Source organism: Anabrus simplex, chromosome 7 (assembly GCF_040414725.1).
Source record: "Anabrus simplex isolate iqAnaSimp1 chromosome 7, ASM4041472v1, whole genome shotgun sequence".
NCBI classification, from domain to species: domain Eukaryota; kingdom Metazoa; phylum Arthropoda; class Insecta; order Orthoptera; family Tettigoniidae; genus Anabrus; species Anabrus simplex.
Genome location: NC_090271.1, coordinates 307,862,708 through 307,877,682, shown reverse-complemented (window position 1 = coordinate 307,877,682; position 14,975 = coordinate 307,862,708). Strand labels below are relative to the sequence as shown.

General features: G+C 38.4%; 1 protein-coding gene across 2 annotated transcripts in view; it reads right to left on the bottom strand.

Annotated features, from left to right (window-relative positions):
* The window catches only part of LOC136877606 (E3 ubiquitin-protein ligase MARCHF5), a 128,965-nt gene that overhangs the window by 28,774 nt on the left and 85,216 nt on the right, over nt 1–14,975 (bottom strand). For both annotated transcript variants that reach the window (XM_067151770.2, XM_067151771.2), the window contains exons 5-7: nt 10,737–10,867; nt 7,481–7,668; nt 2,896–3,061 (exon numbers count right to left, since the gene is read on the bottom strand). In XM_067151770.2, the coding sequence (XP_067007871.1) occupies nt 2,896–3,061; nt 7,481–7,668; nt 10,737–10,867 (485 nt within the window). The remainder of the gene's footprint in view (nt 1–2,895; nt 3,062–7,480; nt 7,669–10,736; nt 10,868–14,975) is intronic.

Genomic DNA, 14,975 nt, shown 5'->3' with positions numbered 1-14,975 from the left:
CGGTTTTAGGAAAGGTTATTCCACTGAAGCTCAACTTGTAGGATTCCAGCAAGATATAGCAGATATCTTGGATTCTGGAGGTCAAATGGACTGTATCGCGATTGACCTGTCTAAAGCATTTGATAGGGTGGATCATGGGAGACTACTGGCAAAAATGAGTGCAATTGGACTAGACAAAAGAGTGACTGAATGGGTTGCTATATTTCTAGAAAATAGATCTCAGAGAGTTAGAGTAGGTGAAGCTTTGTCTGACCCTGTAATAGTTGAGAGGGGAGTTCCTCAGGGCAGTGTTATCGGACCTTTATGTTTTCTTATATATATAAATGATATGAGTAAAGGAGTGGAATCGGAGGTAAGGCTTTTTGCGGATGATGTTATTCTCTATAGAATGATAAGTAAGTTACAAGATTGTGAGCAACTGCAACGTGACCTCGAAAATATTGTGAGATGGACAGCAGGCAATGGTATGTTGATAAACGGGGCTAAAAGTCAGGTTGTGAGTTTCACAAATAGGAAAAGTCCTCTCAGTTTTAATTACTGCGTTGATGGGGTGAAAGTTCCTTTTGGGGATCATTGTAAGTATCTAGGTGTTAACATAAGGAAAGATCTTCACTGGGGTAATCACATAAATGGGATTGTAAATAAAGGGTACCGATCTCTGCACATGGTTATGAGGGTGTTTAGGGGTTGTAGTAAGGATGTAAAGGAGAGTGCATATAAGTCTCTGGTAAGACCCCAACTAGAGTATGGTTCCAGTGTATGGGACCCTCACCAGGATTACCTGATTCAAGAACTGGAAAAAATCCAAAGAAAAGCAGCTCGATTTGTTCTGAGTGATTTCCGACAAAAGAGTAGCGTTACAAAAATGTTGCAATGTTTGGGTTGGGAAGAATTGAGAGAAAGAAGAAGAGCTGCTCGACTAAGTGGTATGTTCCGAGCTGTCAGCGGAGAGATGGCGTGGAATGACATTAGTAGACGAATAGGTTTGAATGGCGTCTATAAAAGTAGGAAAGATCACAATATGAAGATAAAGTTGGAATTTAAGAGGACAAACTGGGGCAAATATTCATTTATAGGAAGGGGAGTTAGGGATTGGAATAACTTACCAAGGGAGATGTTCAATAAATTTCCAATTTCTTTGAAATCATTTCGGTAAAGGCTAGGAAAGCAACAGATAGGGAATCTGCCACCTGGGCGACTGCCCTAAATGCAGATCAGTATTGACTGATTGATTGATAAATTGTTGCTATAACAGAGTTCTCGTTACATGCCGTACTCGCTATAGCTGACTTCTACTGTATGTTTAAAGATATCATACGAATGTCCAACATCTGGGCGATTTGCACGCGTTTCATGTGTGGACTAGCATCCGATTTCTCAATAAACTTTAATTTTTCATCGCTTGTAAACTGTCTAGCTTTCTTCTTCTCCATAACTGAATGTCCTGCAAACCACTATGCGTAAGTACAGTAGGCCTAATTTGTGTACATTGTTACACATTTCATTTACAAACATAAAATTGAGAACCAACACATCACACAAGCTCCTGTTGCGCACTCCAAATAAACACATGCCCACAACAGAGACTAGCTTGAGACTGACGCTCCCTGCAGGTGTAGGCCAATAAACTAGGGCCATAAAAAATTAAGTTCTCTACCAAATCCTTAACCAGACTAATCATCGATGGCACATCGTGCACGCAACAAGGCCGAAAACGCTAATTTAATTTCTTATGGTAGGAGTTACGAATGTACTAAAGAGTGACAAACATGCTATCCAGGTTTCTTTAGCATGTATTTAATAGGACATGGACTGGGACTTTGGAATAATGACATAATAACCAGGGAAACACACTAGAGAGGAATGTCTTAACCAGTTTCAACTGTAGTTCAATCTGAAAGGGCAGTTACTGACACTTTGGTAAACCACCGCACATTATGTATTACCAATGAGCCTTTTATTACCACTACTGTAATTGGAAAACTGATTTTCTATACCTTTAACAGAGTGAAAGATGTTTGATGATGATGATGATGATGCTTGTTGTTTAAAGGGGCCTAACATCGAAGGTCATCAGCCCTGAAAGATATTTAAGGTGAACCTTAACTGAAGAGAGCCTTAATTTAATGATTATTAACCACATCTACAGTTTAATGTAAAACCTAAACCACAGGTTCTCGAACACTGCACATTATCAGGATTTTTTATTTTCTTTATATTTTACTTTACATCACACTGACACAGATAGGTCGTATGGCGACGATGGGATAGGGAAGGCCTAGAAATGGGAAGTAAGCGACCGATGGCCTTAAGGTACAGCCCCAGCATTTACCTAGTGTGAAAATGGGAACCACGGAAAACCATCTTCAGGGCTGCTAACAGTGCGGTTTCAACCCACTATCTCCCGGATGCAAGCTCACAGCTGCATGTCCCAAACCGCATGGCCAACTCGCCTAGTATATCAGGGATTTCTTCCAGTGGAACACACAAAAATTATGTTCACACTAATGAGCGAAATGCTAACCAGCAAATCTCTGCATAAAATGTCTCCTAAAACCATAAAAATGTAGTCAGTGGGACATAAAACCAATAACATTACTATTATTAGCTCTGCATAACTACGACTAAACTGAGTGAGAGAAGAGTTTCCCAAATAAATGTAGCAATATTTGAAAACTTCTCATTTCTCACATGAATATTTTTAAACTAGATTTCTTTCTATGAAAACTCAGACATCTTTTATAGCTGCCTTGTTCAAGTGCCCAACATCAATTTAGAATTAAGAAAAAGAGGACAAGAATTCCCGTACTTCTAAAAATGAGATTGGCTGCAATTCGAGAAGAGAGAGGATTTTTTTTCTATTTTATTTTGTATGCTAATATTTGAAATACTAACCAGCAGAGCTCTGTGCAAATTTGACTGAACTGAGTCAAAGAACAGTTTGCCAAATAATGTAGCTACAGTTGGTAGTAGCAGTGCTCCACAGAGCACTCGAGTTGCTGATACTGGATCAGCCATTGGAGGGAACTCTAAGGTACTGCTACGCCTCTCTTCCATTGCACTGGAAAAAAAATAAAAAAATGAATAAGAATTTGGAATTAGATATATAGAAGTAAAAACAGGTTCAGTTCAATGTTTGTAAGATTGTTTGTTTGTTTGTTTGTTTGTTTGTTTGTTTGTTTGTTAGGGAATCACGGGGAAAAGAGCTTAACGAAGAATTTCTTGAAATTCTGTATTTAAGCCGAGTGATAGGTGGGTTGTGCAATAGGCAATATACAATTTGAATAGCATACAATGGTGTAGCATTATTGAGGGAGGACTCAAAACAGGAACTGTTAAATATCTCTGTTACAATTAGCTGTATTGAAAAATTGTATGAAATAAAAGTAGTTAAAAACGTGATGTTTGCTCTTTTAAGTTTAATATGATTTTACCACATGAAAAACAACAATGGAGATATTTGCAATTAATAACATTTCTTCCAGGCTTCCAAATATTAGTCTTGTTTATGATTTTTACATTTTTCGCAATCCAAATATTACTTCTTTCTAAAACATGTACATAACAAAGGCTAAAATAACCATTAAATGTCGCTGACTGTGTTGCCTGAGAGTAAACATCTTTCAAGGTGTGGTCGAAAAATTCCTGAAGATAATCTAATCAAAATACTGCAAACAATCACTAACATTTATTGCTAACTGTAATATCAAGGGTCAAGTCATATGCAGAAAGGTAAGACCATGAAAATCATGGTGGTGGTGCTGGCAGTCCACAAACTGAAAATAAAGAACTGCAACAATTTCAGGAAGAAGTGGAGAAGTATATGAGGAAGTAATAACACTGGGAGATAAAACACAAGTGTAAAGTTTCCCTATGGGAAAATGATCATAATATGTCTTTCATGCCTCTCGGTCGTGGCCATCCGTCAACGGCTGATAATTTCAGATGACCGCCAGCCATAAGGCATAACCTTTACGGCTGTTAGGTTACAATGTCTGGCCATCCATCCACACTTTATACACTTCTGTCACACATTTTGTTACATGACACTATTTTGTTACACAAATTTTTGGAATGACCCCCAACTCTACATTTATGTCAAAAGATAGAAAGGAAGAATAATAATTCCTGAGACCCTTGAATATCGCAGTAAGAATTGAGAGGGGATGTGCAAACTGCTTTTAGCCAAAGAATTGGCTGATTATACGGAATACATAGTTTAGGAAGAAAGAATATTATTAATTTTTACAGCCCACTAACTACTTTTACAATTTTCGGAGACGCCAAGGTGCCAGAATTTAGTCTCGCAGGAGTCTTTTTTTACGTGCCAGTAAATCTACTGACAAAAGGCTGACGTATTTGAGCACCTTCGAATACCATCGGGCTGAGCCAGGATCGAACCTGCCAAGTTGGGGTCATAGGGCCAGCACCTCAACCGTCTGAGCCACTCAGCCTGACTAGGAAGAAAGGCAATCAGGAGATCATCAGATACGGATTGGGAAAGAGAACCACTAACTACTGACAGAATAATATTACTGGTTTTTAACATCCCACTATGTTTACGGTTTTCGGAGACACCGAGGAGTCAGAATTTTGTCTCGCAGGTAACTACTGGCAGAAGAGGCAAATCGTAAAGAACTTATGGGTGCTACAGTAAGATCTGAGATAGTGGTTATCACAGAACAGTTTATAAAACAAGTTGTAAGTAGATACGATTGTACAATTACAGGATAAAAAGGAAGTAGAATACAAAACATATACAGGTATAGGAAGAGCTTAACTGCCCAGGGTAGACATTTGAAATGCTAAAGAGAAATGGAAAAATGTTAAATGCACAGCTGTTGGCAGTGCTGAAAGATAGAACATCAAGAAAGGTATAAGGCAGCAAAAGACATGATGAAGGTAAAATGTAATACGAAGAAATTGTGTGGAGAGGCTAGAACACAACAAAGAATAAAGAAAATAAAAGAGACTCTGAAAGCAAAAGAACACCGCATTTACCTGCACATATTGCACATCCTAATTTCTGACATAAATACAACAAGGTCGAACTGTCTCCTGTAATCCTCCCTTTATCTTAGCTGCAGAAACTCTCTCCCCTTATCTGGTGAAAGGCAGGTAGGTGATTCAAGATCCTAGGGTATTCCCTGGCCTAATGAGCTGCAGGGAATGTGACACTGTTTAACTGGCTGCAATTTCATTATACCAGTACAGACATAAGGCACAAATTTGAGCCCAGTGTATTACGATACCGTATTATGCCTTCCTGTATGACTTCGCTTATAGGTAGGTTAGGAAGAAGCGTTCAAGTTATACAGCAAGTGTTAAAATTCCAATGATTCAATTTGTAGAGAAACATAGTAATTGTGCCGTAGGCCAAGAATTTAGGAAAGCGTTCCAGGGACTGAAAATTGGGAAGTTTTCTGAGGTTAAAAATGAAGAGCTTCAGAATGTGGAATGTTTATGAAATAATGGATATCAGCAATCTCTCCAGAAATTTTCATCAGCCAGGTGGCAGGAATTAGTAGCCAGGTGGGAAATACTACGTAAAAAATTAATATGATAAAAATTCAATTTATATCTCTCAAGGCACTAACAATAATATCAGACAGGTAAACATTAACGACAAAATTGAACTATTTTAATCTTATTATCAAGAACAAGACATAACAGAGTACTTCGAACTTCTAAGAATTCTACTGCTCATTCATAATCATGTAACACCGGGACTTACCACTCAGTTGTTGTGGATTGCCATAAAGATTTGTGACATCATGCGGAATAGAACACTCCATGCATTTTTCCTTGCGGTTTTACAGTGTTCGTGTTTTAATTTGGAGCACACAATGACTCAAATATGTATTAATATTATGCAACTAGCACATGTTAGCTGGGCAGTCTGTAAAAACGGCAGAGCAGTGCACCCATTAAAAAGATTCTAGGGAGAACATTAGGATATGGTGTTCCACACGAAATGCTACAATTTTAAAGTACGTGAAATGGCGACAAAGCAGGGTATTAGCTGTACAGAACTGAAGGCAAGCTGTGGCTGGATAGTCTCTCCAATGGTGAATGTCGCTGTGTCAGAGGATGTTGAAAGATTACGAAGAGAAGCTTGTCTCTTTTCATGCCCTGGATGGAATGAGGAATCTGGTTCAGTATGTGCAGCTGCTACAACCAATCCACAGGAGAGCAGTTCAGAACTTGACAGCAGTATTGATTAAGTGAATTGTTGAATGGAAAGAACTATCATACTTATTCGATTACAAGCCGACACCGATTGTAAGTCAACTCCCAGGACATAAGAAACTAAAATTTAACATTAAAAAAGAGCATAAAGAATAAATTTCCTGCCATTTAATTGTTTAGTCAGTCATCGCCATCAGAAGTCACTTATTTCTTTGTCACTGTCATCATACAAAGCATTGTCTTTTGTGCCGTCAAGCACATTCGAGATCAAGCACTTTTTAAACACATAGCCCACAATTTTTCATGTAATGATTGGAGACTATGCCAGAATTTCAAAGGCTTCAGTTAGCAGAATTGTTAGCAAAGTTTCTGCAGCGATAGCCTCTATGAGAAGATTAGTCAGTATTTTCTTTGATAGAAAAAGATAAAAAGATTATCCATGACTTTATTAAACATGCTGTTTTGCTGGTGTTTTAGGAGCAATAGATAGTCTCTCTCTAATCATTTTGCTCATGACTGAGCATTGAGAATCCAAAACCCTAGAGGCAACAGAGCTGAAATGTGCTGCAATCAGTAGGGATACCTTTTTCTATTAATGTTGAAGTGATTAATGATCCTAACATCCAAATCAGGGCGTAGGTCTGGTCACGTTCTGTGAACGACAGTACAATATTTAGTAATATTTAGTGTAAAAGACTGCTTCCTGTTCAAGCTGGGGATTGCAATTCTAATGTTTAGACAAGCTGAGTGTTTATGCTGATTCCACACACCATATTTTACAGCTCTATTTGGCTGTATTAAAACAATAACACATCAGACCACACTCAAGAAATGTTAGGTTCTGCCACTGCCTTCTAAATTTAAACTGTTCATAACTCCTGTGGAAGTTAACAAGATATATAGCTAACATTTCTCAGGAAAATGTCTGAAGAAACACAAGAATCTTAAAATGTTGTTAATGAAACTGGACCCAAGTCTACATGATGACAAGGACTTACTTCTTGCATTATTTATCGGAATTTATCCTATTGTGTCGTAAAGGGTGTTGTCTATTTTACCACGTGTGTTAATGACACCAATTCTAAGTCAAGGGGCATTTTTTGAACCAAGGAAAGGTTTTAAAAGGTCGGCTTACAATCGGGTAATTATGCTATGTTAATATTCAATAAAGAGTTTCAGGTATACACATATTATAGGTGCAATAGTTAAAAAAACAGATCAACTGTTTGATACCGAGCAAAACTCGGGAGGGGGGGGGACCAAATGCCACATATTAAAGTAAGAGACTTACGATGCAGGTAGAATATGCCTCAAAAGAGGCACTTTGTAGGAATGTCTTCTGAGAAAGTTAAGGAGAGTATCCTCCCAATGCACCATTTTGCCAAGTATCAGCATAATGGGAATAGTTGGAAGCCCTATTAAAAGCACCAATGGTTCAGCCTGCTCCATAACAGTCATTCCTTCTTTGTGGCCAACAACCTGCAAAGATTACATTTTGTTATTAAATTCACTCTTGGGACTATATGTGTGAAGTTACAAGTGCCCTGCACATCTGCTATATGACCTGAGTAGCAAGACCACATTTCTGAAAAACTGTACAGTCTTTTTGTCTAACCTAACCCAAAGAATATCAAATCATGCATTTGTTTTACAAAATACAATCATTAGTAGAGTTTGTAAAATAAAAAGTTAGCGATTGCCATGCGATCCACACAATTAGTTTAAATCACTTCAAGAGATAGCTTAAAAAATAGAAGTAAAAGAAAGAAATTAATAAGTCACAAATCAAGTCACATATAGAAAGAATGAATAGGAACACATAATAGGATAAACACGATGAGGGGTCAGCATCGGAAGAGGGAACAATATACAGTACAACGAGACAAGGACAAGGCATAATGCTATGTACTTACCTTGCATCTGCCAACTACCTTAGAATGTCTCCGCATCATTTTTCATCATTCTTGACATCGACATTTGAACTGCATTACTCATCGCCAGCGTTTCAACTGAACAACAGCTTCCTGCTGACGTTATCTTCTAGTCTCAAAAGTTCTCGGGTGTTCGATCAGCTGTCTGCTGGTTCAGTGAGTGTGTTGTTATTTTACACTCTCTCTCCCCCCACGCCAACTTCCCTATATAACCTGGCAATACCGAACTCTCATTTGAGTCACATTTCAACTTCTGGAGAGAGAAGAGTTCTACCCGGTGAAATTCTTCACCCAAGTTCTGGACTTTCCTGCACCATGAGGTATGTAGATTCATGATTGAATTCTTGATAATTCACTTCTGTTGTTGTTTGACTGAGTGACTGAAAAATTTTCATTCCCCACCCTGAAGGGGTTGGGCAGGCCACCTAGAGGGTTATGCCTTCTCCCTGGCCAAGTTGTTGTTTTGAAAGTTCCTTGGGTTATTAGAATCCACTTATGCAGCTGACATGAGAGTTTGATGGCTTTCACTTCCTCATTTCAATATTGGGAACATGTAGGCGATCTACTCTTAATTTATTAGCTTGGTAGCTATTATTTCCACCAATACTGGGATGAACTATGAACTTGTGTGGAATTTACAACTTTTGTTGTTTAAAGGGGCTTAACAGCTAAGTCATCGGCTCCTAATGGTACGAGGTGAACAAAAGGAAAATTAAAACTTCAAAATGTATCCAATGACTAGAATCTAAGACGAATGATGAAAAAATGATTGTGAAACAAAAACAATCAGTGGATCCAAATCACAATGCCTTAAGTACTGGGATGATACTTATCTAAAGGGGTCCAAAATCCAGGTCAATGATCCCTCATAATGGTACTAATCAGTGGTAAAGCAGAACCATGGTGTTCCTCCTATAGTGGTACTAATCACAGGTGACGTAGACTCATGGGATTTCTTGCATGGTGGTACTAATCACAGGTAATGTAGATCCATGGTATGTCATACACAACTATCTGTTTTATGATTACTTCAAAAGAAAAAATGTTTATGAATAGGATGTGCACTTTGAGAAAAATTGAGTGAGAAAAAAATTCTCTGTAGTTCTAGGTGTTTCCAAGTCATGATTGTTATACAGAGCTGTGCTTCATACAATAAGTAGTTGTCTACTGTAATTTTCGTTTTACAATTTGTTAAGAAGAATATTGTGAATGGTTCAAGTTTCGTTTTAGCATTTTACTCGAACCTTTAGTCAGGTATATGATGATGTATCGTGTCTTACTTGAATACTCCCTGAAATGGTCGGGATTATAATGAATAAAATATGATTATATGATTTCCATGCAAATTGGCATATTTGTTTGAATTAAATACTTCGACATTCTGTCTATGGATCATTTTGAAACTTTAAGAGTTGAGTCGCTAGGTACAAAATGTATCTAAAAGTTTATTGCGTATGACAAGCTTTGTTATTTTTGTTATGGTTAAAATATATTCTTACCAAGGTGGAATATGGTAGATTCCTTCTCCTATTTGAAAATCCAAGTTTCACCCGTTTATGAAAGTTTGAATTGCCTTAAAATGCCTTCGAATTTTGGTGTGTGTGGTTTCTTTAGCCGCACCCTTATACTATCTGTTTTATGATTACTTGTCATTGTACTTTCCGTGGCCACCTCTCTTTGTCCAGCACACTGGTGAGTTGTCATTTGTTTCCACTGTTCTGCCTAGACTCTGCTAATATTTCTAACATTCGCACGATTCTGCTTTCAACTAGGTAGCAATTAAGTAGTAGTAAAATGATCTAGTAATTGTGCAAAGGGTAGGATAAGAAGAAAGATAAACAATACAGGAGAACGAAAGTGACAAAGATAGAGAAATGCAGGTGGCAAAAGACTATGAGAACAGGACGAAGACAAAAGGAGAAAAGGAACCCAATGGGTAAATATATGTAATGGAAAGGTAGAAAATGTGACTGAAGATAGTGAAAGAAATAAGAAAAAAAAAGAATACTGAACCAGGTAGGTAGGTAGGGAAAAAGGAGACAAGCTGCTCAACTAAGTGGTATGTTCTGAGCTGTCAGTGGAGAGATGGCATGGAAAGACATTAGTAGTCAAATACATTTGAGTGGTGTAATTACAAGCAGGAAAGAGCACAATATGAAGAGAAAATTGGAATTCAACAGGAAAATTTGATGCAAATATTCGTTTATAGAAAGGAGTTAAGGATTGCAATAATTTACCATGGGAGATGTTCAATAAATTTCAAAATTCCTTGCAATTATTTAAGAAAAGACTGGGTGAACAACAGACAGGGAATCTGCCAACTGGGTGACTGCTCTAAATGCAGATCAGTGGTGACCGACTAAACCTACCTACACGAAGCTGATGAATACGAGCACGTTCAAATCCCACCACACTGAGTAAGGACCGAGCCCGCCAACTCCAGTTCAGAAGGGCAGTACTAAGCTACTCAGTCTGGCTCTTTTCTGCTATTTATTCCCTTCAAACTTCAGTCTTATTCAAAATTCCCTGCTTTCCATCTCACGATGAAATGTTTTCTTCAAATTAGTTACCTAGATTAATTCATACATTTTATATTCATGTGATTACATATCTCACCTGCATAACAGTAACAGCCCCATATGTAACTGCTGTCCAATATATAGAACCAACTACTATTCCAGCTGCCATAAACGGACACACTTTATAGATCACATTGTCAAATGTATCCAGTATCATGACCAATGTGCCTGGAACAAGAGAAGAGATCGACAGTAACATTGGTGTTTTTTTTTTTTTTTTTGTACAATAATAATGCTCATCAAAGAAAAATTATAGAAACCCATCTGTTCCCTTTCACCTGCCAGAATTTCTGAACTCTTAGCAGTAAAAGTAAAGATGTTACCAAAATGAAACAAACATTATGCAAGATAATATTGTAGGCTGAAACAATTAGTATTACAGAATATTTTATCAAACCAAGTCGAAGTTTCAGAGGAAGGTAATAGAGACTTTCAAGTGCAGTAGCACCTTATCAAAGAGGGGTAATTTAATTTCAAACTGAAAGAGCGAGTACAAATAGGTTAGAACTCCACAAATTCAGAGGAGGCATAAATATGATTCTGCAACAGTAATTTGTCTCAGATCAGCAGATGTCAAACATCCATGGTGAAGGAGTGGAAGGGCAGGAACAGATGTTTTGGTCTGTGAAAGGAATGTCAAAAGCAGTCAGGTGGTGGTGTTTGTTGTTTAAAGGGGCCTACCAGCTAGGTCATTGGCCATGGGCGCCCATGCCCATGGGCAAGGTGGGGATACCCCCCCCCCCAGCTCTCAAGGAAAGGAAAAAATCTAATATAGTCAGGTGTTTTTCTTTCAAGAAAATTATTTTAAAATCGGTATTACGTAGAAGAGGTAGGGGATACCGTGTGTGGTACTCTACAGTGGAATACAAGTCCCCATTCATCTTCCAAAATATTAAAAATACTACATACCCCCCGGTCTAGCCCCTCACTTATAAACTATCCTATGGGCGCCCATGTCATCGGCCCCTACGGTACGAGGTGAATGGAAGAAAAATTAAAACTTCAAAATGTATCCACTGACTAGAATCTAAGACGAATGATGAAAAAATGATTCTGAAACAAAAACAATCAGTGGATCCAATTCACAATGACGTAAGTACTGGGGTGATACTTATCTAAAGGGGTTCAAAATCCAGGTCAATAACCCCTCATAATAGTACTAATCAGTGGTAAAGCAGAACCATGGTGTTCCTCCTGTAATGGTACTAATCACAGGTAATGTAGACTCATGGGGTTTCTCACATGATGGTACTAATTACAGGTAATGTAGATCCATGGTATGTCATACACAACAGCTCCACTGACTGTAACACAAACATATGGTATTTTGCACATAAGGGTACTACTCACAAGCAACACAGACCCATTGTGTTCCTCACATAGTGGTACTAATCATAGGCAATGTAGATCCATGGTGTATCTCTCCTTATGGTAATGCTCACAGACAACACAAACCCATGGTGTTCCTCACATAATGGTATTACTCTCAGACAACGCAGATTCATGGTTTTACTCACGTAGTGGTACTTATCACTGGCGCCAACCAAATCTGTGGTTTTTCTTACATAGTGGTGCTAATCACAGGCAACATAGACACATGGTGTTTCAAATAAAGTGGTACTACTCAGAGATAAAGCAGACCCATTCTGAACACAGTGGAACCGACTGATGGAATGTACATGATGATACTTATCACAAGCAATGCCCAGACCTGTAGTGTTCCTCACATAATGGTACAGTTCCTATGTATCGTAGACCCATGGTTTTCCTGGCAAGGTGGTACTAGTCGCAAGTAACGTCAACCCATGGTGTTCCGCACAGAATGCTATTAATCACAAGTAATCTCATGGTTCAAACATAATCAACCCCTGGTCCCCCCTTTTAGTCGCCTCTTACGACAGGCAAGGGATACCGTGGGTGTACTCTTCATCTGAGTCCCCCCCTCACAGGGGGTAGTAGTCAGGTGAAAGGAAAGGGATCAGTTGACAGATTTGCTGCCAATATGGTGACTGTACAAGGTCGTCAAGAAGGAAATCAGTGAGGAAAAGCTTTATGACAGAATGGAGAGGGATAGACGTAGATGGTTTGGACATGTTAAGAGGACGGAAGAGGGAAGGATGCAGAAGCAGATGATTAAGATCTAAACTGAAGGAGGGAGGGCAGACTAAGGTGGTTGAAAATTATAACAACAATTATAATAGTAGTACAAATATAGTTCTGTGAAAGGCGTTCACACAAACGAAAATAACATGTTAGAAAATTAAAGTAAAACTGGCCAGCCCATTAAAAGCTCAGTAGGTAATACCTAAATAGTTTTCAAAAACAATTTCAATGACAGTAATAATATAACAGTAATACTAACAGTAAAAAAGGTAGCTTAATTTGAATGAGCTCAAAATGTCAAGTAACAAACTACAACGGCATATATATAAGCCAAGCAAAACAAAATTTCCATACCAGATTGAATAAAAAAATAATAGGCAGCCCATTATATTTTCGTTAAGAACCCTCGCATAGTTCGTAAAACAACAGGATAACAACAACAACAACAAGGGAATCAGTTGACAGATTTGCTGCGAATGTGGTAACCGTACGAGGATGTCAACAAGGGGAGCACTAAAAATAAAATACATTATGTCATCGATCTAGCCAGGGCGGAGTGTGTCACTTGGCGGAAGGTCAACCGACTGACTAGCCAGCTGGACTCGCGCCAATGATACAGCAATGGTTTTGGAACAACTCGCATTCTATGCTAGAGTGGAGAGAAGAGAGGACATCATCATTAAGATAAGTTTAGAATTTCAATTTTTTAAATATTTAAATGGATAATACCGTAAATGCTTATATATTTCTAAAATATTATTTTGAGTGTGGCTTTATAGAATGTGATAATGTTCCAAAAACAAAACATGCCATTCTAATATAATTAAGCTGTTCCTTTTTCACATATAATTCTGTTACCATATGTTTTCCCTTTCAGGTAGCTTGTAAATTTATTCATTCAAAATTAGTTTTGGCAGACTGAAGAACCTAACAGTCATAAATTAAAGATATCAACAAACTGCATGGGTAACATAATCATGTAGAGCAAAAGATGTTCTACAAAAACATCACTGGAACCTAGCTCTAAACATCTGACCACAATTACATTTTTTTTTTTTTAATGCTCCAAGCTGCATAAATGATACGGAAGACCAGGAAGAACAAGATCAGGAATTTAAAAATCTAAAGAGGAGATGGGGCCAGGAGACTCTTCACAACAAAAGATTCAGAAAGCAGGACTGAAGTGGTTTGACCCTGTGAAAAGGATTAGAGCTAGCAGGATTGCAAAAAGGGAATATGAAAGAGAATTTTGACATGCTCTATTGGTGAAAAGTATCTAATTCCTCCATGGGAATTTAGAATTTTCTTTATGAAAGAGAATTAAAAAGAGAAAGACCAAAGGGCAGATCCAGAGAAAAATGAACTGATCTAGTAAAGAAAGTTATCGAGAAGAGAGGACAAGCTTGGCAGAGGGGTACCAGAGAGGAGTGGTTCATAGACAAAGATGGAAGGGGGCTTGTATACCACACCCGAGCAGCTGGAGTTGGCCAACAATGATGATTATGATGATGCTTGTTAAGTAGAAATCCTGCAATAGATACAGGAACAGGGTGTTTGCAAGTTAAGTACAAATAACCTTACAGAAAGTAGGGATCAATGTCTGCAGTTCGTAAAATATGACTGTTTAAAATTTAGCAAATGGTCTATTCAAGGTAGTAGCCTGAGATAGAGTACAATGTTTGGGAGATAGGTAGTAACTTAATTTGCCCCTCTGCTTATTCCACCCATCGTACCATGCTTTAGGCAGTATGCATGCGTAATGAGTAAGAAGCCCTCAGGGTAGCCTGTCAACCCCTAGAGGGCACATCCGCAGGTGGCGGATGGCGGACCTACAGAAATGTGGGTTGGTGAAGATACCTTGGAAATGAACCAACAAGCAGCCCTACTCCTGGGGGGCTTTATAATACTAGGACACCCTCTCTCCAGGGGTCATAAATATGGAGGGCCCCTGCTCAGGGTTATGAGTGAAGTCCACAACGGTAGCAACGGTGGAGAAGCTGGAATTCAAAACAGTGCAGCTGGCGGAAGTAGCATCCCAGTACTCAGGATTAATAAGAGTAAAAGGTATTTGCCCATAACTATGAGCATATATCAGAGTTAGCATCTGTTCTCCATGTTAGGAGCAGCTACAAAAGGAGTCTGCTCTTCATGTTAGGGGCAGCCTAAATTCCTG